Source organism: Drosophila eugracilis, unplaced genomic scaffold (genome assembly GCF_018153835.1).
Source record: "Drosophila eugracilis isolate 14026-0451.02 unplaced genomic scaffold, ASM1815383v1 contig_90, whole genome shotgun sequence".
Lineage (NCBI taxonomy): Eukaryota > Metazoa > Arthropoda > Insecta > Diptera > Drosophilidae > Drosophila > Drosophila eugracilis.
In genome coordinates, this window is record NW_024573812.1 from 9460468 (window position 1) to 9483876 (window position 23409).

At 41.5% G+C, this 23409-nt stretch overlaps 2 protein-coding genes across 2 annotated transcripts in view; one reads left to right on the forward strand and one right to left on the reverse strand.

The window, feature by feature from the left end:
- LOC108112703 (leucine-rich repeats and immunoglobulin-like domains protein 1) overlaps positions 1-23409 on the forward strand; it is an 88915-nt gene that overhangs the window by 31433 nt on the left and 34073 nt on the right. The gene's annotated exons all lie outside the window — the stretch shown is intronic.
- LOC108112702 (C3 and PZP-like alpha-2-macroglobulin domain-containing protein 8) lies at positions 16962-21765 on the reverse strand. The gene is made up of 8 exons (XM_017222923.2): positions 21649-21765; positions 20342-21538; positions 20028-20289; positions 19740-19968; positions 19606-19680; positions 19435-19543; positions 18267-19371; positions 16962-18199 (listed from the first exon to the last, which is right to left on the reverse strand). The coding sequence occupies exons 1-8, from the start codon at positions 21708-21710 to the stop codon at positions 17150-17152; spliced, it is 4089 nt and encodes a 1362-aa protein (XP_017078412.2). The 5' UTR covers positions 21711-21765; the 3' UTR covers positions 16962-17149.

Below are 23409 nucleotides of genomic sequence, written 5' to 3' on the forward strand. Positions count from 1 at the left end.
GATTGTTGCCACCTCCTGACAAGGTTTTACTTCTCATTATGCAAGTATGTCCTTTGCCACAGATCCTCCATGTGCATATATATAAATATATATATATATTACTTCTGCCTGGCTGCCTTAATTCGCCTACTTTGGTGAGCTGGTAGGTTGGGCCTGTACATATAGACTTTTCCAACTGCCTTTCGGCTTTTTCCACTTCTTGTTGGCTTAGTTTCCTGCTTGAGCGCATTTCCAGCCGTCAAAGGAGGCCTTTGAAGTTAATCCTACCTACATACATAGACTCCTCACACAAATGTGACCCAGGCTCTGGCAGTCTGGTATAATTGTGTTTTAGCATTTAACTTTGGCTCCTACTCTATTTTTTTTCCTTACCAATTTTGGTGCTCGCTTCTTTTTGACTCCCATTTCGACTTCTCCGGGCCATTGTTTGCCTAATTTTCTGCCTGTGGGGAATAAAAAAAACGGGGGCCTGTAACTCCAAATTGGGTGATAGATGATTTGAGCTAAAGAATGAGTTCAAGTTGCTGTGAAATGAATGGGTAGTCTGCCTTCGGTCTTTCAATTAGTTCAAAGAGAGTTCGTGAGGCTGATGCGAGGTCGGTTAAGGCTCTTTAATGTTTTCAAGAAAGTTAAAGATACTTTCCCTAATAATCACCTCTTGAATACAAATTTGTGAAAACCACTCCCCTTACTCTCTGTATCTTTACCATAAGATAAACACACTCCGTCTTTAGCCATATGGATATGTTTTATAGACCACCGATTCGGCCATAAAACCGCAGCAGCTGTTACAGCGTATGAAGAACATTTGGCAAATGCCACAAAAGACGACGCTCTGCGCCTGCAGGTAATTTATCTAATAAAATTATTATTACCATATATTATAATAAATGAGGCTTAATAAGTAGGCTAAGATATAGGGAGAAACGTCGACACAGGCAGACAGATTTTCTCTGGCAATACCTTCCTTCAAACCCCATGCCAGTTTCCCTTGCTGTGCTGTGTTCCTCCTCAAAGGAGGCTGCCATGTCGGTCACGTGCCGCTTTCGCAATTTGTGGCGGCGTCTCGGGCGACAACTGGGAAAACCGCACAAATGTCTCCACAGCTCGGGCACCGAAAATAGCTAAACAATTTGAAAAGATGTCGCACAATTTGACGACACAAACACGGGAGCTTGGTATTGCTACACAACGATGTCGACGAGACAAACGACATGGAGACGGCGCATTTGAAATGCAAAATAGGCAACACCACAAGACACGCCTTCTTATTCGTCGAGGGGCTAAATGTGGATATAGTCGATGTCTGAGCAAATCGTCGGTGGAGACTCTTTAAAAACATCAAGAGTCGCAAAATAGCAATCAACTAATCACGTTTAATTAAAGTTGGGTAGCGGGATTTCAAATGAGATTGTTAAGGATTCGAAGTAGATGAGATGTTTTCTTCTCTTTATAAAGGGAATTAACTAAAGAACTATGGAGATGTTAGGTATTATTCCTCACATTACGGTATTAATAAAGTTAGAATAAAGTTAGTTTTCATCACAACCAACTCTAAACCTAATACCATTCCGATTTCTAACCACTGAATAGTTGAATCAATGAAAGATAGACTTAATTTTCTCTCGTTTTAAAGACCATTTGAGGGAAAATCAATATTTCTTATTTCTAAACAGAATTCCTTCCTGCAACAAGCCGTAATGAGTGTTTCCCCACAACAACTTTCCCTTATCGCTGCATCCATTTCAAACCGCCACCTACCACCACCGAGGTAAAAAGGTGGCCTACAAATTGCTTCATTTGCCCCAAAACACATTTTTGACCAACAGAGCAGCCCCAAAGAAAAACCCCTGAAAAAAGGGGAAAACTAAAGCCAAAGCCAACAAATATTTATGTTAAATTTTGATGTTGTACAACGACCAGAATGGGAGCACACAATTGAAATGGCGCTTAATTTTTTATGACCATCGCAAACACTCAAGTCAAACAGGCTAACCACAACAACAACAACGACAACATGAGTATCCTTGACACAGGGAGGGTGCCATGGCCACCCACCGAAAAACAACAAATTCTTTCAGTTTTTTCCTGTTTTATTTCCTTGGGTTGTGGGGAAATTCTTTTCTAACCGCTACAATTTTGCGGTTTGTAAAACTTTTGGCCCTTCTTCTCCACTTCCTTTTTTCATCCCGTTTGCTGCTTTGTTTTGGGTTTTGTTTGCCATTCTGTTGTGCCTTTTTCACTTGTTTTCCATTATTTTGTTTGCATTTGAATTGAAAATTAGTATTTCGGGCACTTTAACTTCGACCCCGCTGCTCTGGCTAATTTATCATGCAACATTCTATATTCTTTCCCGAAGGATTTTTCACTTTCCATTTCCATTTGGCTTGTCAAGGGTTCTCGCCCAACCTTCGTGAAGTGTTTGTTTAGGTTTTTCCTTACATAATTTTATTTATGACATGTTTGATTGGGTCTTTTAAAGTCCTTGGAGTGCCAAGATCCTTATAAATGGGCCGCTCCCCTGGCGAGCCTCTGGAATTTATGCCAGGACATGACTCAATTGCAGTCCGCAGCCGCTCACTCAATTTGCCAGAACGAACAGAACTTTACAATGTAATAAAGTCCGAGAGGCCAACGTGCCACACTCAGCAAACAGAAATAAACACGAAACAGTAGCACTCCACTTCTTGTGCCACCTAACTTTTGCTCTGGAAAATCCTCCTCCTTACAGGCCCCACAAACAAAGGTAGACGGCGACTAGGAGCCTGCACAGACAGCGCCGACAACGACAACTAATGAGTTCCTAATTTAAATAAATTTCCACTCATAAATTAAAAACTAAGAGACAAGGACAGTGTGTGTTTGAGTGTGGAAAGAGGATAGGGACGGGCATAGTCTGGCTGTCAATTCCCTGTGGGTGGGGAAAAGTTGAAATGGCTTCAACATGTTAAAGTTATACTAAACTTATGTTCATTTTCCAGTAAAGGTAACTTTTTTGATCTCAGAAGTTGAAGAAAATCTTGTTAATAGTAACCGTAGCTTAAAATTAATGAAATAAATGCTTTACGAAATTCGTGGTCAGTAAAATAATTTTATTTTGAAAAGATATGTTATATAAAGTTTTTGATCTTTCTTCTTATTAGTCAGCACTCACGAAACTTCATTTACTTCAGCACTATCATAGGGTTTACTTCTTTAAATTTCAATTATTTCAGCTACCTTATAGGCGCACTCTCTCACAATTGCATCTCCATTATAAAGTCAATTGCAAGTCAATTTTTGTGGGGCTGCTTCTGCTTTAGCTGGATTCATTATCCTGCTGCAATGACCAAAAGTATTTACAAATTTTGCTAACGGCCGACCAAAAGCCGCGCTCACGCATCGAAATCTCCGACTTTATGAGTATTCTATGGGAAGACAGAAGACAGAAGACAGAAGACAGAATCGGCCAACGAGCCGCGCATAACCACATAAATCAGTTTCTAGCCCCGGCAACTGTGCGCTAAATGCCGTGACAGCCGCCAAGGAGCTGCAAAGTCCAAAATCCAAGACCAAGGCTGAAGAATAATAAAACAAAAAGAAGGAAAACTGAAACCAAAACCGAATCGGTGGCCAAGAATCCAAGAAACGTCGTAGATACGTGAGGCTCAAAAGAAAAACTTTGGCGCATACCAAAAGTCAATGAGCCATTGAACGATCGATCCGGAGATATGAAGCCAGAGGAGTGTGGTTGGGTTACCCCAAAGATGGTCATCTCCTCAGCTCCATCTGCAACTCCATCTCCATCTCCATCTCCAGCTCCAGCTCCAGCTCCTTTGCTCATCTCCCGAGTTGCAGGCACACACAATTCACATTTTTGCTACGCCGCATTTTTAGCCAATTTAAAGTCTAATTTAAGCAGGCGCATTCGCAACGCACGTAGTGAGGTGAATGGGGGTTCCGCAAAGGATTGATCTGGTCTGGCTAATTTTGAGCACGTACGCATATAAATTTCATCAAAATTCCAATGGAATAAACGCACAAGCGTTTAAAACTCGCGAATATTCTTTACTTTTTTGCCAATGCCAACCAAAAAGGACATCGCACAGGGAAGACACAAAAAAATTCATATTAAATTATGGAAAAGGGAATTTTTTGGGAAAAAAAAGGAATCTTTCTGCTGGTTCTCGCCAACGTTATTATTATTATTGTTTTTGTCTGTCTGCGCTTTTTTGTCACTGAACGCATAATAAACATGTTTATTAACATTTTTCGCTGGCTACCAGGCAAACAATAAATTAAGAGCGGACGGCAAGACAGCCTGCTGCAACATGTTGCACGCAACATTCATCAGCGCCACGGGCGAAGCAAATAAAATAAAAATTCCAATTTACCCCAAAAAAAGAGGGAAAAATGAAATAATTATTTTTGGGCTGCGCAAATTGAGGAATTTCTCAGGAAGCAAAAAAGACACACAGGCTACGGAATGCCTTTGGTTTTGTTTCAGCGAAATTTCAATATCTACTTTTTCCAATGTTGCAAGTTAAACGGTGTGAAATGCTTTCTTTCAGCTTTGCATCTTTAAAAGTTAAATATTTTTTAAAGTTATGTTTAAAGTTCCAACAAAGTTCTTAAACTTTATGATTACAACACCCTTTCTCTCTCCAAAAATGCAAATTAAAATGGTAATTTCTTTTTTGGGGTATCGGCATTAATTCGAGAACACACCATCGTTGAATGATTCGAGCTTGGGGCCAGAGCAGACTTGATTTAAAAGCCACTCGATACGACTTTCCGTTCATTAAATGCACTTTATAGGGCTGCCGATCGCCGGTTTTGCATTAATTTCACATGCAATTTACGCTGATTTATTTGATCTGAGACTCTGGGGTTCTGCCAGGCCAGTATAAAATGTCCATGGACAACTGGTGTTCCCTGGTCTGGGATCTCTCCCCCCGGCTGTCTGTTTGTCACTCAGGCAATGGGGATGGGGATGGGGATCTTGAACCCGCTTCCTAAATTGGCTGTGGCCACAAAAGACTCAAGAAGCGAGTTGAAGCCTTCTGCTGCCTGTTGATTTGATCGATTTGTGTTGATTGCCTGTCAGTATCCGATACAATGGCTTCTGGGCCAGAGAGGGGTTCTCTTGTTAGGTGTCAGTTGGTTCAGTCAAGCGTTAAATATATATATATGTATATGTGCAGGGTTTATGTTAACTAAAAGTGCATAAAATCCGCAGAAGGAAGGCAGAGTCCGACGTTTGTGTCAGTCAGTCAGTCAGCCATTCAATTCATTCACTTGGATTTTTATGCAGAATTGATGATGGCCAAGGTTTTCTCGCTTTTCTTTTCTTGGCAAGGCAATGGGTGATGTGAGATTTCGAAATCAGATTGTGTGGGTCTTTTGTAAAGCGATATATGGGGTCGTCTTGGCTTTAAGCCAAGCTCATTTGGTTAATATCCGTGAACTTAAAGGTGCTTGACTTTCGTAAGTAAAGTAGTAAACCGAGTTAAGCAAATCAAATTAATGGAGTTCTTTGAGCAGGGAGGGTTTTTCATTCTCCATTTAAGTTTATCTCCATTTTGAAGATTGCTCCAGTCACTGAGCCATATCCCCTGCGTTTTCACTCTTTTCTTAAATGCAATTTCTTTGCATATTCCCTTCTTTTCTGACAGTTTTCTTCACTTTATTGTGTCTATAAATATATATATTTATTTGAGAGCTCTGACCTTTTTGGCTGCGTTATCATTCTAACGTAATCTTAATCACTTTGGCCAATGTTCATTCATCCACATCATCAATTTCCCTCTCTGTTGCCTGCGAGTCTTGCTTACTCTTTCCCTTTGGCCCAAAGACTTCAACATGCGGATGGATTGGCTTGAAGATGTCTTGAGTTCTTTTTGAGGGTTTCTGGTCGCTTTTCTTTGCCCTGCACTTTTCCGCTTTTCCGCAACTCCTTTCCTTTGTGTGTGTTTCTACATTTGCTTTTTATGCCGCTTCAATGGAACTTTTGCCGCCTTTATCAGATTTTCAAGTTGAAAGATTTGCTACCCAACTCCACTGATTCGCCCTGCACTCCCCTTCCCTCTCCACTTGCATTTCAATCTATTTTCCACGCGCGTGCTTCTCGGTTTCCATTCAGCTCTCAATGCATCAGTCAACTGACAACGCCCAGAACTTCACCTCGGCCACCTCCTCCACCACCACCCCCAAAAAAACAGCATTTGCTACTTAATAGTTGTTGTTGTTGCTGTTATCGCTTCGCAATCTGCCGGTTTCGACCCCTTATGGGCCAAGTTAGTTAGCCATGGCAGAAGAAGGGGCAGAGCGACCAGTTCAGGGGTACTGCCCTCCGTTGGCCATATTAAAAATGTATATAAAACTCTTAAACAAACCTTCCTTCCACCGAATCTAGCTGCGATGGTCAATGGTCAATGGTTCCTGCCCCAACTCCCTTGTGCACTGTCCAAAAATGTGGTTTTAAATTCAAACATTTTTGATCAGTTAGTCTAAAAATAAATGTAAAAGAGGCATTACTTTTATTATAATAAATCATATCCCAACTTACTGAATTACAAATTTAATAAAATTGATTCAGAAAAGGAATAACAAGGATTTAATATTAGGAAAAAGTATATAAAAATACATATTTGTTAGGGAATGTTTGGTAATCTTTTGATTAAAAGTGACAACTTTGCAACTTTCTTAGCTTATATACTTTTCCCTCAGTGTAGTACTGCTCCTGCTGATCCGCCTCCTATATTCCGGTGCTGCTGCTGCTGCTGGTCCCTGCTGGTTCTTTATAGATTTCAATAATAGATTTTTCGAGTCGGTTTCCTTCGGTTGCGTTACTTGTCTGCATTGCCGCTGCCTAGCTGCAATTTTCGTTCATTCGGCGTGCAAAATTGTTTTTCCTCGTTGACTGCTTTTTTTGTTTTTGTATATTTGCCATTGGCCATGAACCCGCTGACGGTTTGTGGCTCTTTGCTCCCGGGCTCTTTCTAATGTGTTTCTTTTGTTTCGTTTTTGGTTTTCAGTTTTCAGTTTTTCGGTTTTCGGTCGCAATGCAGCTGTGCGTTGAACCTCTTGCCAATTGCAATTGTTTCAGTTGCAAGTTGGTGTTGCCGTTGCCGTTGCCGTTGCTGCTGTTGATGTTGCTCGTGTAGCTAGCTGCAACATCGCCCGTTGCCGCCGCAATTCGTAGTTTGCTTGTTGTCCACTTAAAGTGCCACATTTGGCATAGCGAAAATTGCAGAATGCAATGCATGAGGTCAAGCCGAGTGAACGATGTGGCCTGTGGAGTGCTTTTGCGGGAAATAATAGGGGAAATCGGGGAGAAGCCTTTGCGGAAATTGCGTTCGGGGCGGGGTAACCCTCATTTGTGGAAAAGCTGTTCATGGCAATGACTTCGATGAGTTGGTTTGGCTTTAATGGTTATTTAGGGGGAATTTATATAGCTATCGATTCGGTAATCGGTAAATGATGAAGGATGCAAACGGAAAGATGTCGAACCCATGGAAGTGCATGCCACATAAAATGGTTATCTGATGGAGAATGGCCAATAGGGTTGAAATTGCCTTAAATATAAGCATTTAAAGATACTTTTTAGTTTATTAATCAAGTTAATCGAGTTTTTAATTCATTCTTTTCAATAAAATAACTTAAGGACGCACTCTATTAAAAAGTTTTCATTTATTACAAAATATCTCTGTACTTAGCCAGACTCGACTAACTTCCAGTTCACTTATCGTAAACCTAAAGTTCCTCGGGCTTCCTCTGGAACTTTTTATAATTTGCTTTAAATAAAAATTAATTGCTTGGAAAATTGCTAATAAGCTGAGAGTAAGGAGAACATCAAAAAGCGACCAACCAGAGATTAAGATAGTTGCAACAGGGATGTGTGGGATGTGACTTGGCTGACTGAATTCCTCCTGCGGTTCTGGTTCAGGAAAGTTTTCCAAGATTGCGATTAACAAGATGCGTGGCAAGGTGAGGCCTTGTAATCAGAGAGCTACCACTTGAAAGGGGATGGGGGATAAGCAGGGAAACATATCCCGAGGATACATTTAGTAAGTGTGAATTTGGTGTCATCAGTGGGAAAAATACAGAGGAGAATGGTCCAGGGACCAGGGACCAGGGACCAGGGACCAGGGAAATGAGGGTCGAAGACAAAAGTAAACGGAAATGTGCGAGCTTAGCTCGGGGCGCAACTAAAATTGGCAATGAAAATAAGCGTAGATTACGACTGAAAATGGGGAAGGAGTCGAGTCGAGTTCCTGGCCATCTCCATCTCCATCGCCATCAAGCGAAACCCATCAACGTGTAATGAGAAAAAGTTAACTCGCTCCGAGGCATTCGTCGCTGTTGTTTCAGTCAGTGTTTCCCGGCGTGTGTCTCTGATTATATCACCGCCATGGCAGTGGAGGGTCATTATCTGCTCGGTGCTCTGGAACCGAAGAAACCAAGGAATCCGAAGATGCCAATGGACACACGCTGGTCACTGCGAGGGCTAAATGCTTCTATTTAAGTTGTAAAATTTAAAAGCAACTCATAAACTTGACCCCAAGTCTGCTTTTGTCGGAGGGTGTGAGAGGTGTAAGATGCCGGATAAAGTCATTATTGGAATGGCCTGAATGGATTTTGTAAGGGGCATAGCATTTGAAAACTTTAACTTGGATTTTAACTTGCCGTTTATATTGGCGTAAAAAGTTAAGAAGCTTAAGGATTTTCTACTGCCTTTGAGCTTAATTTCAGAATTAAAATCTTAAAGATAGAAAACAAACACAAAACTCTTACTCCGACCTACGATTTACTTTCGGTTTCACAACCCACGAAAACCTTATGCAACTTGAGGGTACCATTAACCCAGAGAGAATAAATCAATTAGGCACAGTTTGCAGCTCACATCATTCATTTTTTAGGCCAAGCGGGGAGGGCACAAAATGATATATACATTATGAAGTATGTAATGTGTCAAAGATTGGTCTTTGAAGCAGTCAACGTTAGTGGATAATTAACACGCCCTTTTTCGAGGGAGTGCTGCTGGCCTTCCCTTCCATGTTTTGGCCAACTTTTGTGATGCAAATGAGATTGTAACATGCGGCGTGTGAAGTTTATCGTATCGTCTGTGTCCAAATAATTCGCAGTCGGGGGTCCGTCCACCCACATGTATTTGGGGATCTATGAGTTCCAATTTCATTTTATTTTTGCCTGTTGAAAATTTCACGCTGCGCTGCTTTTGAAGCTCAGCTGCATTACCCATACGCCCCTTGTGCCTCTCCCTTTAACAACCCAGCATCCCAGCATAAAATCAATATGAACTAATGGTATTTAAATTATGTTAATTAGCCTTAGTTTCCTGCACCACAACTAATATGATTTCGAAGCCCATAACTCATTTTCTTGTTATCTTTCTCTCGTTTCAGGTATGTTTTTCCGAAAATTATCTGCATTACGAATGCCCTGATAGCCAGGTGAGCTTTGAATGGGTTTTAATGTAATTTGCATGAATTATGTTACGAGTTGGCATTTTCCACTCACTCACTCCGTGCGTGCGTGGGTGTGGCAGGGGCCTTTGAGTGTTGTGACATGTTATGATGTGAGCAATCCAATTTGGATTCGACTTGGCCATAAATCAGATAAGTGGATGCAGACGCTTGGAATGAAACCGAAGTGGAGTGTCAAATGGGGATGTATATGTATATTAGATGTGTTTACCAGAGGAATACCAGGCTTATATATTGAACATTTATGATATGTTGGAGTGTAATTTTAAATCTATTTACTATATCTCACTCTCATCCTGTCGCTCACCTATCTCTTCTGACAAAAATTCCATTAGTCAGTGATTAACCAAAAGTCAGGGAAACCCACACGAAAACGTATCTTCACACGCCTCTATCAAATGTCTCGAGTCAAACTCCTTTTCCGAAGTGGTCTTAATGATGTACAGATTAATGCTTTCCACCACCATTGGCCAAGACAACTCGGGGAAAATTGAACTAACCGCCCGAGGCGAGACTTTTTCCAACCCAAAATCAACGGCGGCGGAAAACTGGAAAACTGGAAACCAAATCAGCCACAAAGCAACGCCTTTTGTGCCAAAAACCAAAACTTTAACCATTTATTACTCAGATCACTTGAGGCTGAATGGAGCAACTGACTTGGCTGAGTGGATATTCAAATGCATTAGCCCCGAATGTCAGATATGACAGCTGCTGCTCTGCTCTTTTGGCTATCTGACTATGTCTTTTAGTGAAATGTTTACGGAGTTGGGGGCATCCGTTGCCTTCATCTGCGTCAAAATGTTTGTTACTCCGGCTGCTGTCCATTGCAGTGGATACACTTGAAGAAATGCAGTTTATTTTTTGTTTTTAATGTAAAATGGTAAATGGTATTTGTTTGTTTTTAAACATTCTTTACTTCTTTGGTATCAATTTTAAATAAGATTCTTATAATCTTAACCACACTAACAAAAACCTGTAAGCTTACCATCTCGTTTACTTCAGAAATATTTCGTCTTGAGTCCAAGTTTCTTTACTTAAAATCTCTATAAGTAAGAAAACTTTTCTTCTCAGTGGAAAAACGATTTCGTTTTCTGTTGCCCTACCCTTTGTCTAACTGGCTGAGAGCTGTTGTAGCCAAATTAGCGCCTTTGGCTGCCCTGACATTGAAAAGGGTCTAATGGGTCGCGTTCCGATGTCTGAAACTTTAGCCAGCTCGCTGTTAATGATCCAGAGCAACGTCGGTTAATCGATTTATGATGTCGGAGGGAAAATTAAACGTGTCTGTGACTCTCGAGAGATAAGGTAAAAACAGTAGCCGAAAAAGCACCAACACAGAAAGCAACTTTAAAGCCAAGCCACCACCCAAGGAGTTGCCTTGCCGATAAGGCAAAACATCAACTGATGACGTTTAAGAAGTGGAGTTGAGGGAAAATAGGTTTAAAAACTATTTCCTCTGAGCTTGTCTGCACTTTTCGAAGCGGATTGGCTGGGAGTCTCAAAGTAGCGTAAAATAACAATAAACAAGAAATAATCATGTTGCGGAAGAAGTTCAAGTTCCCTTCGCTTTTTCCACTCCCACAAGGAGCCAATCATGTGTAAGATTGCCAGGCAGGAAGACGTTGTCTGCTGGGTTCTTTGCCAACTATTTGGCCCAGAACGAGCCCGGGCAGAGGCACTGGGTAAGAGCCGCAGCAGCTGGAGGAGCGTCAATGGAGTTGACGTCGATGAGGCGCCTTCAAAATGTCAACGAAAGTGAAGCAGATGCGTTCGAGGGGAAGTTTGGCAAGTGAAAAGCGAAAGGAGCGAACATGCTTAAGTTTTCGGAGCATCTTTAAGTTCTCTTGTTTTCTTAAATAATTTGTAGGGAAAAGTATATAGAACAGGTTATGGGTCTGTTTTATGATTATCAGAGTAAACTCTCTTAAATTATTTTGAGATTTATTTAAGAATTTTGCAGAATCTACTATTTAATGAAAGATACATTAAAGCCCTTTAAGATTTGCTAACACACTCCCGAAACTTCCCAGCTTTTCTACTTATTTGCTTAACATTTCCCTATTCCCTCCTCTGCATTGGCAAATTTTTGTCCGGAAAAGTTACTTTCATTCATTAGCCTAAGGCGAATTCAGTTTGTTCTACATTCCTTGGAAAATCCTATCCTCAGTAGTGGCATTATATATATATATATAGTACACGCACAGGGAAAAGCAACAGCAACATCAAAGTTAAGTAACTGAGGCAGTTGTCGCATTAGTTGTGATTATTATCCCCAGACTTCGCATATGGAGACATAATGCCACCGCTCCACAGTCCGCCACTCCTCCAGAGATTTCCATTCAGCTTGTGTAGGTGTTGATTTGTGATGTCTGCAGCGAGTTGAGAATTCAATGAAACTCAAGTCGTGAGTTGGAAGTGGATTAAACTCTTGGGTAACTGGCATTGAACTGTAATCAGTGTAAGCTGTCGGGCTTTATTCTTTTTCTTTTTCTTGTTAAGGAAAAATCACACAAGAAATGTGTGTATTCATTCATTAAATTTAATGGGTGAAAATCAAACAAAAACCTGCCACAAATTCCTGCTATCATTGCGGACAAAGCTATCTTTGGGGATCAGGATTACAGCCCATCGATTGGCCTGACCATCACACATACTCCTATATATATATATATATGGCCAAGAAGTAGGAAAAAAAAGAATGATAAAAGGAGGGGGAAGAGGGGACCTGAAAAAGTGGCGACTGCTAAAGTTGTTGCAATTGAATTTGCATAAATTGTGGCCGGAGTCGAGTTCCTTCTGGTTTACTGGCTTGCTCTGCGGTTATGCAAATGCCCCTTGTGTGCATTTGAAAATGCATAAGATTTATCCAAAGATTGCTGTCCATTAATTCAACTTGGATTTACTTTTAGCATATTTTACTACATGCAGCACAGAGAGAGAGTTCGATTCGGACTCCGATTCGAATACGCAAATACTTCTTTTTCTTTGGATTTTTGTATTTTTGTATTTTTGCACCACCACCACCACCACCATCGCCATCCTCAACTTCTGGCCATAAATTTGCATTTACCCACAAAATGTTTTGAACTATGGGCTTTTGAATTTGAGGGGGCCTTCGGTTTACCTTGCATCTCGATTTATTTGCGGCTGAATTTATTCAAATCGCCAGCCGAGCGAGTGTATCGGACAGATCTAGTAAGTTTATTCAGTCATATTGATTAGTTTTTGATTGCTGGCATTTAGATCAAGAGATGACCTTTTCGAGTCACCACCATTTGGGTTGCTAATTCTGACTGCACTTAGCTAGTCCCTCCAGGAAAATAAAAATGTCAAATGCCAGCCAATGCTTATTGTTCTCACTGTAACCACTTTAAAGTGAATTCTTTAAAGCCACATCTTCTTGGGGCTGTAAAATGAAAACAATTTGGTAGCAAAATGCCTTTCCTGCGGTTTTCACTTGTAAATTTCTATTAGATTTGTGTCGAGACAAAAGGAATTCTCCCCTTCATCGAAAACTAGGCCAAGAAGAAATTCAGTGAAATTTTGGTTAAAAAACCCAAAAGACACACACTAACTGAATGAAATTCGTTTGGGGCCAAAAATGCGATGGCCTGGCCGCAAAAACCTCTGATGGACACAATTTGTGTGTTAGTTTGCCGCCTCAGCAAAACACACATGAAAATTTAAATCCATTAACTGGTCAGAATGTTATACACAATTTATGAGGCGCATTGACAGCAGGACCGGACCGGAGGTAGGTCCTTGTTTTCCATATATATATATATATATATATATTGAGGTATTTTTGAGGATTTAATGGCAACCGCATCCAGGCATCCAGCCAGTCCCAAACTTTAGGCTTGTTTGAATAAACAGGACACACTGTTGGCAATAAAACCAGCACAACTAACCAATAAACCCGGAATATCTATGGTCAGGGGCCCTTGTTGTTTTTTCTTTATTTGGGCTGGTGAAAGCCGCAAACGCTTTAAATATTCGAATGGACAACACGAAAATAGTTTCGGACTTGGCTGACATTTTCGTTGGCTTTTTTTCCTTGGTCCAAAAGCCCGGGAATAAAGTTGTCACTTTACACACGATTGGGCGATGGCTCCCAGTTCCTGTTTCAAGGAGTTGGATGCCTTAAATATTTCATGATGTGAACTGTGGCAGTCAATTCGTTGAGGCTTTCCGCAGTCAAACATGACAGATTTTCCCCATACCCTCTAGATCTAGAAAATGCCTCGATTTAGTTAGAGTTTTTGGATTTTCTTTAAAGGGTATTTGGATAGTTTCTTCTAAGTTTTTCCTTCTCCTGGTTATTTTTCTTTTTAACAAAGTTTACAGGACTTGCGGGCTTCAATTTAGCTATTTTGTCAGCGAATTATGTACATTTCAGAGTAGATGAAATTGCTGTCCTACAGACGCTTGTTGAAAGGTTGAAAACTAATCGCAGGAAGTCAACAATAGAGTTATTGATTTTGAATGTGGGACACTTAACAGGGAGAAGTGGTTATGCAAGTCAAGTCAAACTGGAAATCAACCTTTTGTAAGCCCTAATTATGTAATTAATTTACTTTAATAGAAAAAGTATATAAAATAATAATCGTTTATTTCCAAGAATAAACCCTTCATGGAAATGTATTTGATTTCCTTACTTTTAACTGAAGTTTTCCAGTTCCTGGCTGCAGCTTACAAGGGAAACTTAATTAAGTTCAATTAAAGTGAGCAAAGTCGGGCGAAAACTTTAAGCCGCAGACACAGGCCCACCCACGAAAGTAAAGTTGCAAGGGAAATTAGCACCATTTGGCGTTACCACAATTTCCAAATCACTCAACCCTAACTAATGCGATTCACTTTCGTGTAAACTAGCGAGACGCAAACTTTTTAAACCCACAAATCAAGTGAAGAGAAAAACGAACGAAAGCCAATCTTGGCTATAAATTCGCATATACATATATATATATTTTTATGGCCCTCTTTTTTGGTTGAAACTCAATAGCAGATAAATGCAGCTCACGATTCTCAACAAGTGCAGAGCCAAAGCCGAAGCTAAGTGCAAATTTGTCACTCCACCCGGAAGTTGAGGTTGGGGAGGAGATTTCAATGGAGTGAGAGGGGTTAAAGGGTTGGTGATTGAGTGAGCGATGTGAGTCAGTTAGTCAGTGGAGTTAGTTCCCGCTTCAATCACTTCTACAACTCCAGCTGAATAAACTTTGATATTTTACGTAAACATTTTTCCACTGTAACCGAAATCTGTGGCATTTTTCAACATGAATCTGGTTCGGCTACATATTTTTGTATATTCATGTTTATGTTCTTGTCAATTTTACTAAAAAAGGGATGAAGAATCTTTTTGTTTATTTTGCATTCTGTTAAAAAGCTTAAAGTAAAGGTTTTCTGTGAAGGTTTTCTGTATATCAACTTTTATTATTCTTCAATTTTGCGCCTTTATCTTTAATATTCATATCACCAGCTTCTCATTTCCCTTGTTGTTTTCCCACTCCAAGGGAAATCTGCATCCTTGTCGTTCTTTGTTTTGCTTGTTTCATATTTAATCAATTAAAAAATGGGGTGTACGTGCAACTTTTTGGCCCCACCTTCTGGACTCCGTCATAAAGGAGGCGAGGAATGTCCTTCAAAACGAAGGATGAGTTTTCAGAGCTCCAAATGCACATGTGCAGTGCTCCCACCAGAGGACATTTCGTTCGAGTGGGGAATTTTAATTTCAAAATAATAATAAAAAGCAGTCGCACCCGCTCCAGCTCTTTGTCCCGCTCTGAAGCCTGACAATGTCATGAAATTGAAGCTATGTCTGCGTGTGTGCCAGCTTTTGTCTAATTGTCGCCGCACCACCCCCAAAAACCATCGCCCACCGTCATAATGCAGTCCCCAAGGTCTCGGAGTGCATGGAAAAATGTTCGCATATGTTGCGCCTTTTTTCAGTGGAGTCACAGAGAGAAATTCTGTGTGTGGGTCTGGGGCTGGAGGATTTTCCAAAGTGAGGGCATTTTCTGGGGGTTGTGGATTTTGCGTGCGGGTTTGAGTGCGTGTCTGTGTGTTGGCAAACAAATTACAGCTGCTGTTTTCAAATCATTTGGGGCCATAATTTAGGTGTGTGTCCGTTTCCTTCTTTGCGTGTTTTTGCCCTTCGAATGGTCAGCGCTTGTTGGTTTTCCCCCCTGGAAAAATAAGGGGGAAGAAGTCTGGGAGCGGCATGCTGGAAAAGCGTTAAATGGTTTGGGTGCGTCGGCTGTCAAATTTAATTCGAGCTGCGAATTTCTAATGGAAAAGGTTGCAGTGGCTGGAAAATTAAGAACAAACTTACTTGCTTAGCAAATGTGGGGAAAAGGATCTTGACTGACTTTTCAAAGAGATATTTAGTATATACACAGATAAGATTCATATTTTTCTCGCACTTAAAGCTAACTAAAGCCCATAGTTTATACTAACATAATCCGGTGCTTAGTGCCAACAAATCCCGACTGTTTAAGGAGGTTCCCATTGTTTATTTGGGTGTCTCTGCCTATTGGCAATAACAATAATATCCAGCAAGTGGAAAATGGTGGCGCATAAATCAAATTCGCGACAGAGGCAGAAAATTCAGCTTCTGCAGTTGCCACCTTTGTGTGTACACATACACACACAGACTTACATACATCGCCCATCAGGTAACAACAACGGTAACAACGGCAAATGTGTAGATGGAAAATTTTCGCTTTTCGTGTTTGGCATTTCAATTGGAAAATGTGCGCACATTTGCAATGAAATTCAGCCAACAAACTCCGAATTTATGCTATCATTTTTTTGTTTTATGTGCGTATTGCAGATGGGGGCGTGGCACACACACACCACCGCCCACAACAATCATTTTAAGTGTTTGCTTTTGTTTTTGGCTCTGTGTGGTGAGGAAAAAAATGCATTAACATTAATGCCGCCGCTCGGTTTTTTTCTCCTTGCTCTTTTTTCATTACACAAAATTATTTAATTTCCTGCAGGCGGCACGAAATTTGATGAGCAACTGACAGGCTTTCCACCCGCTAGAATCTAGGGAGTGGGTGGAGGTATGTGTCTGCCGCCGACGATGATGATGATGATGATGATGTCCTGTGAAAAGTTTACGATGCTGCTAACCATTCCATCCTCCTGCCCTTCCATTCCCTTCTTTTTTTCGCTCCTCGGAATTTTCTTCTCGCTTTGATGCGGAAATTCCCGTAACTTTTTTCCGACGTTTATTTAACGTTTATCGGGGCCAAGCTAATGACTTATGTGGGTCATTAGCATTCGGAGCTGGCGAAAGGTTAAAGCTTTGCATCGAATCTTAAGGAACTTTAAAAATCGTAAGAAATCTGCATAGGAAAACTAGTTTCTACTTTTAAATCTTCTGATAACTTATGATCATAAAAGTAAGGATCTTATTTTATCGCATTTTCTGAGAATATTCTTTATCAAAATGAAAGTCTTTTTATCCAAAATTGATAGATTTTCTTATTATTATTTGATTAGATTACATTTTACATTAGAAAGATCAGATTACATACTGAGAAAGATAGATTTGTGAGATAGAACTACACAAGAAATATTACCTTAAAATTCGAAACAAATTATTGAACAAAAGCCTCGTTCAGTGATTTGTTTTCGTTTTGTTTCAAAAGTTTGATTTCTGCTCAACAATTGTCTTGGCAGTCGTCGTCTTGACAGATATCGCAGAGGGAGGAGTTCGCCTGGTAGAACTGAGTGGCGTCGACGCCCTTCGAATAGTAGTCATAGACCCTGACGAAGGATGGCTTTAGCATGGCCACGGCATGGGCACGGGTGGCAGTCACGGTCAAGCACTTGGGATCATTGGGGGTCAGGCTCGAAAAGTAGACAATAATCAGAGTGTTTTCGTTCTTGGTCTCCACGAGGTTTACTCCATTAAACGATCGAATCTTGTCAAGATCTTCTTCATCGGGAACAAAGCCGGAGGGCAATTGGATCTCCATGAGTGCCATATTGGAGGGCTTTCCTTGGTCGGCTGCCTTGACGGGAGTGTATTCGGCGCACACTTCCAGATCCAGACGGTTTGCGGGGGAGTCCTTTACCGTAGCGATCACTTTAAAGCTAGGCTTTTCCTCCTGGGTTACGACGTTGTGGCGGAACGTAAGCTGGGCGTGTACGAAGCCCGTGCCTTTGGCCGAGACATAAACTTTCTTTGCGTTTTTCGGAAGCTCATATGTCTTCATAAGGCCGTCATTGTTGGGGTTTAGGCTAATGTGCTCTCTCTGCCCATTCTTCTCTGTCCCAAACGCAACATCTACCTGCCCGCTCTCTACTGGGGTATTCTCTGCGAACTTGGTAAGGGCTTGTAGACCGAGGATAGTATCCTGAGTGGAGCCAAAGCCCCCGTTACTGTTACGTTGGCTATCCAACCACTGGACAATTTTCAAGGGATTCTCCAATAATCCGTTCTCCAGCATGGCAAGCAGGACATAAGAGGTTGTCTCGACGTCCGCGTAACTGACCGAGTCAGGTACATTGGACCACCACTTGAGGTCGTCCTTATGCCTGGCTGCGGCATCCAGTCGTTTCAAAACTTCTGTGGCCTTGGGGTCTTTGGCCATGGCCAGTGCAAGAGCGGAGATGGCCAGAGAATAGATACTATTTGAGCTATCCACCTGGTTGGCCACATATCGAATTCCCCTATTAATAACATTCTGATACTGTGGCGAATATTCCTAAAATGAAATCGAAAAACTTCGAGTCAACAGATGTACCAATTATCGCCACTTGGTATAGACTTACCGTGTTCTCCAAGAAGGTAATCAGTACGTAGGAGGTGAAAGCCAAAGGATCTCCAAGGTGACTTTGATATACGCCATTCACTTTGAAATCCCCGTTTGGTTGCTGTTTAGATGCGAGGTAATTCAGTCCATCACTCAGTACCTGATCATCAATATAAGTGAATGGCTTAGCCATGTGGAAGTAGCGGATCACATAGGCGGTAAGCCATGTACTTTTCATACTATAAGTACTACTAGGCCTAAACATACTAAAAGCGCCGTCCGGGTGTTTGTAATTCAGCTCGTTCTGGTAACCTGCTGCCAAATATTCCTTGGCCCGGTTCTCGATATCGGGGAAGCTTTGGCCGGTCGCTTTCAGGTAAAGAAGCACCATGACGTCGGGCACGAAGTTGATCATAGTCTGCTCGCCGCAGCCGGAGGGCAATTTAATCAAATCGCCCAGGTTACTCAGCATGGGTGCATGGATTCCCTCACCCATTGAGATCACAGTCTGATCAGAGCCCGGCACAGTCCCTGATGGATGATTAACAAAAATCTCCCTTTCCGGTTCACCCATATTCACAGATCGACGATTCCTATTATTCACTTTCAACAGAATCGCTTTGTTTATGTACTTGGTCACACCCTCGGCCTCCACTCTTAGCCTTTCGTGAATGGTGTCCTGGGCAAACCGACAGTTGGCGGTGATTTTCAGGGTGATCAGTCCAAGTTTCTTCGGACGAATCATGAATGAAAGAGTCCTTCCGTTTTCGGCGGGTATCCAAACTCTCTTTGAGCGGACTTGGAGGTGCTGCAAATCGTTCGCCTCCTTGTCATTGATGACCTCGGAAAAGTCGTACTCCTGGTCCGAGTTATCCATTGATACCAGAGCCTGGACAGGATGCTTCATGTAGTTGAACACCGTCACAGGTATGGCTATGATTTCATCTCGTTTCACCGAGTACGGCAGATTGGTGGAAATGAAGAACGGCCGGAAGACAGTTATTCCTGACGGGTACTTGGTCATGGCAAAGCCGGAAGTTGGGTTAAGGGAAAACCCAGTGATTACCCAAGAGGTAATCGTATCGGGAATCTTCCTTCTCAACATAACGCTTCCATGGCTGACGCTACAGGAAATATCATTGAAATAAAACTTTGGTTTAACTCTTTAAAAACCACGAAGAACTTACTCGGTGATGTTCGTAAAAAGCCAGGTTTCTGGGAACTCCTGTCGAATTTGCTGAGCAGAGTGCGAATGGTCATCTGAGGTAAAAGACTTAAAGCTATCCAATTTTTTACCTGGGCATAATAATTAGAAAATAATATTATGGATCTTTCAAAAGAAGCGAGAATTATCTTACCCAATTTCATAGTTTCGTCTTTACTGCGAGAACGATAGGCAAGACCACAACTATTGACGTCGTCACTATTGGTATCTGGAAGTAAAATATTTTAGTAAGATTGATTAACTTGCATGCAATCTACTTCAACTCACCCCAGATTCTTCCGTAACTTATATTGGCATTAGTTAGGGTCACCAGATCGTTTGATAAGTGCTTGCTCAGATCGTTGAATATGTCATCCCTGTTGAGGTCATTGCCCGACCTGAGGAGCAGAACCTTCTGGTCGACTGCCAAGAGACCTACGAAGGAATTAGGATCGGTCCTTACCGATAGGTTAACCACGTCTCCGGGCTCCGCTTCTTCCGGAAGAGTGATTTGGATCTGAAATGAAATCAAAACCTTTATAAACAAACTCGGACCGAATTTTAGTTTGGGCTTACCGAGTTGCCGAAGTCCTTCTCGAATTCGATAGTTTGCTGGTCGAAAAACATTATGTCATTCGCAGCGTGGTATACAAAAATAGTGGCCTCGGGCACCATTTCGAAGGTGGACCTGAACTTCATACTTTTGGTTTGCACTCCCTGAGACATTTGAACGTGTTCATTTAAGATGATGTTTCCGCGGGCTACAACCGTGATTGTGAAGTACGAAAGATTGGCTTTGGATACTACCTTTACGTCAACATTCTGGCCCAGCTTGTGTCTGTATGGAATAATTATGATTACCAGGATTGCATTATGACAATAATACTCACTTTTTACTACTGATCTCGATGCTAAGGGTCTTTTCAACTCTCAATATTGTATGACTTAAGCTGCCTGCTCCTTCGAATGTGGCTTTCACCTGGCATTTTCCGCAATTATTGTCGGCGAACATCATTCTGCCAATGGCTCCACTGTTCGCCAGGGGACTCTCCTCTTTTTGACTTATCCCTCCGCAGATGAACTCGAAGTTAACACTCTTTTGTAAGTTGTTGACCGGTGATCCGTCCACATTTGTCACTACAACGGGAAAGTCCAGGTACACTCCCGCCCTGTAGCTCTGTGGCCAATTGACGGCCACCAGAATGTAGGGATTTTGGTGAAGGGTCACATAGGCCGAGCCACTGTGCTTGAGATCAGTTAGCTCCTCGGTGACGGAGGCCACTATATTCAGAGGGGATTGGTCGTCGGCCTTGTAAGGGAGTTCCACACTGACCTTGCCATCGATATCTACTGTCTTCTCTATCCGACCGCCATTAATCGAGACGGTAGCCTTGCCCTTGACCGGCTTGCCGAATGTATACTTAGCCAAAATTGTTGCCGTTATCTGCCCATTGGTGGCTACCACATCCTTTTTTGTGTCGATCCACACCTTGAACTTCGGCAACACGTACTTGTCCACCTTGATGATCTTGGTCTCCTTGACCGGGCTTTCCCCCTGAACGGAAACTGTGATCGTCCAGTTTCCCAGAACTGGCCGTTCGGACAGAGGGAGCTCTGCGGAGAAAATTCCTTTGATTGGCTGAACGTGCGTCCACTGTTTGATCCGGTTCTTATCTCCGTCGTGAATCTCAATCAGAATGGGATTGTCGATCCTGGCAGGTCGGGTGAACCTGTTTAGGAAGAGGACTCTGAATTGCAGGAGATCTTCTGGCTTGTAGGTGGCCTTGTCCGTCTGGATGTAGATGGAGGGTTTATCCTCGTGGAATAAGAGTTTGGAGGATTTCTTATATGCAATCCCCTCAAGACCCTCAACCGTGAGCTGGTAATCACCGCTTCTCAGTTTCGGGACATCGAAAGAAAGCTTCTTCGTGGACATGGGCTGAAGATAGACCTCCTCGAACCTGCTAAACGAGGGTCCATTCAGGCTGACCCTAATCCGACTTGGTCCATTTGCCTCGTACACGGTAACAGCAGCACTATAGTAGGAATAGGGATGTATAGTGCTGGGTCCGACAACCGAAAAAATACTGCAAAATAAAATTGAAATTATAAATTAGTAAAAAATTACAGAAAATATAAATAAATAAAATATTTAATTTATACCGCAAAGAACAAAATAAGATTTCTTTCAACTCACCCGTTTGCATTTATTATAAAAATGCATTGAAACAGAACTGCCCCGAGACAGAGCCACGTCATCTTGGATTCTTTTCCGATCAGAGCTAGTCTTGAGTCCGAAGCTGAACCGTCCGCGCGAACAATTATTCTCGAACTCAGTTTTTAGCAGAGCGGGCACGTATATATACGTTATGTATAGTAGTTCTATATATTATATAAATAATCTAAAAATGATTATGCCTTTCTGCTTCTTCAGAATTCTTCTTCTTATGTTGCTTTTTACTGTTTTACTTAGTCTGTATATGAAACGGAAATACTAAAATTTGATTACCCAGTATATGCATTGTGTTTATAAATGCTCTTATCTATCGAAATATTTGAATGCTCGGTTTTCCCAGAACGAACATTAAAAGCGGCAGCATTCGGCGCGTCAAAGTCAATAACCCCAACTAGTAGCACTTTTAGTAGCCCCACATTTGGTTTTAACGCAGTTTGATATGATATATAAAATTGCATTTATGAGCAATCCTGTCAACGCCAAGAGAAATATGAAAAGACAGCATCCTTAGACCTCTTCACGGAGTGAAGTGGGGCTGATTTTCTTTAAGCATGTGGGGGAAGTAATGGGGTAATTTTGCCAGAAGCGGCAAAAATACACTTCACACCTACGCAGTAAACATGACATGAAGTCGAAGCGGAAGTGGGGAGTGTGTGAGCAAGTGTGAGTCTCCTGTTCCAGCAGGAAATGCATTTGGCCAAACTTCACTTTTAGTGTCAACTTGCCACCTCCGGCTTACTCACAAATATTTGGCGCCATTAAAATTATTTTCTTACATTTTTCCCTGTTTTTTTTCTGGGTAAAATGAGAGGAGACAAGTTTTATGCATGTTTGTCGGCTGCCTAAGGGCGTGAGTTGTCTGAGCTGCAATCTAATTTCAGCATCCCTTCTTAGCTGGGTGATTTGTAGAATTTTTACAAATTTGCTGTTATCAATGAAATATTTCTCTATACGTCATCTTTTAAGAAATCTCAATACTGGGTATATACTGAAAGCGAAATGGAAAAGATTGCTTGTGCTTATAAATAACCCCTTCAAAGATTCCTAATTATTGATTAATGCGGGATTAATGTATCGTATTTCTTAGTACATTACAACAATATGATTCATGTTTAGCGAGTAATTGTAATAAATAATAACCAGACCACATCTAGAACTACAATTTTTTCCTGCCAACAGCTCATTAACAAACCCATGGATGGGGAAATCGAAGTCAAGGTGGGGAAATGCATCTTTCGGGAGCTGCTTAAAAGCCAATCCGAAAATAAGTGAGTTTCGGAGGCATTTAAAAGCCCAAAGTGTCAGTCTGTCAGTCAGCAAGGCACTTGTGCTCAATCAGCGGAAAGAAACTCTCAAGGAGAGAGGGAACTCTTGTGTGGGCGGGTGTCTAAGTTAAAAGGGGGTGTGAGGAAATCTCATAACTCAAACCATCTGAATAGCAGCAACAGCAGCAGCAGCAGCAGGGACCAATGAAGTGTCCCAAAGTATCTGTTAATAGGTTAGCCTGTCTTTCTGTAGGAATATTTATATATATACATATTATATATGTCTTTGGGAGCTTCACATTTATGGTCAGCATTAAAAAAATCTTCTTCCTATTTTATGGCTTTAAAGCGAAAACGGTAGACAAAATGCCAAAAGCTTGTTAGGAGGAAAAACGCTTTACTTCGCGAGGAAGCATTTACATTTTGACTGCTGCCCCTGAAAACAGTATCCGCATCA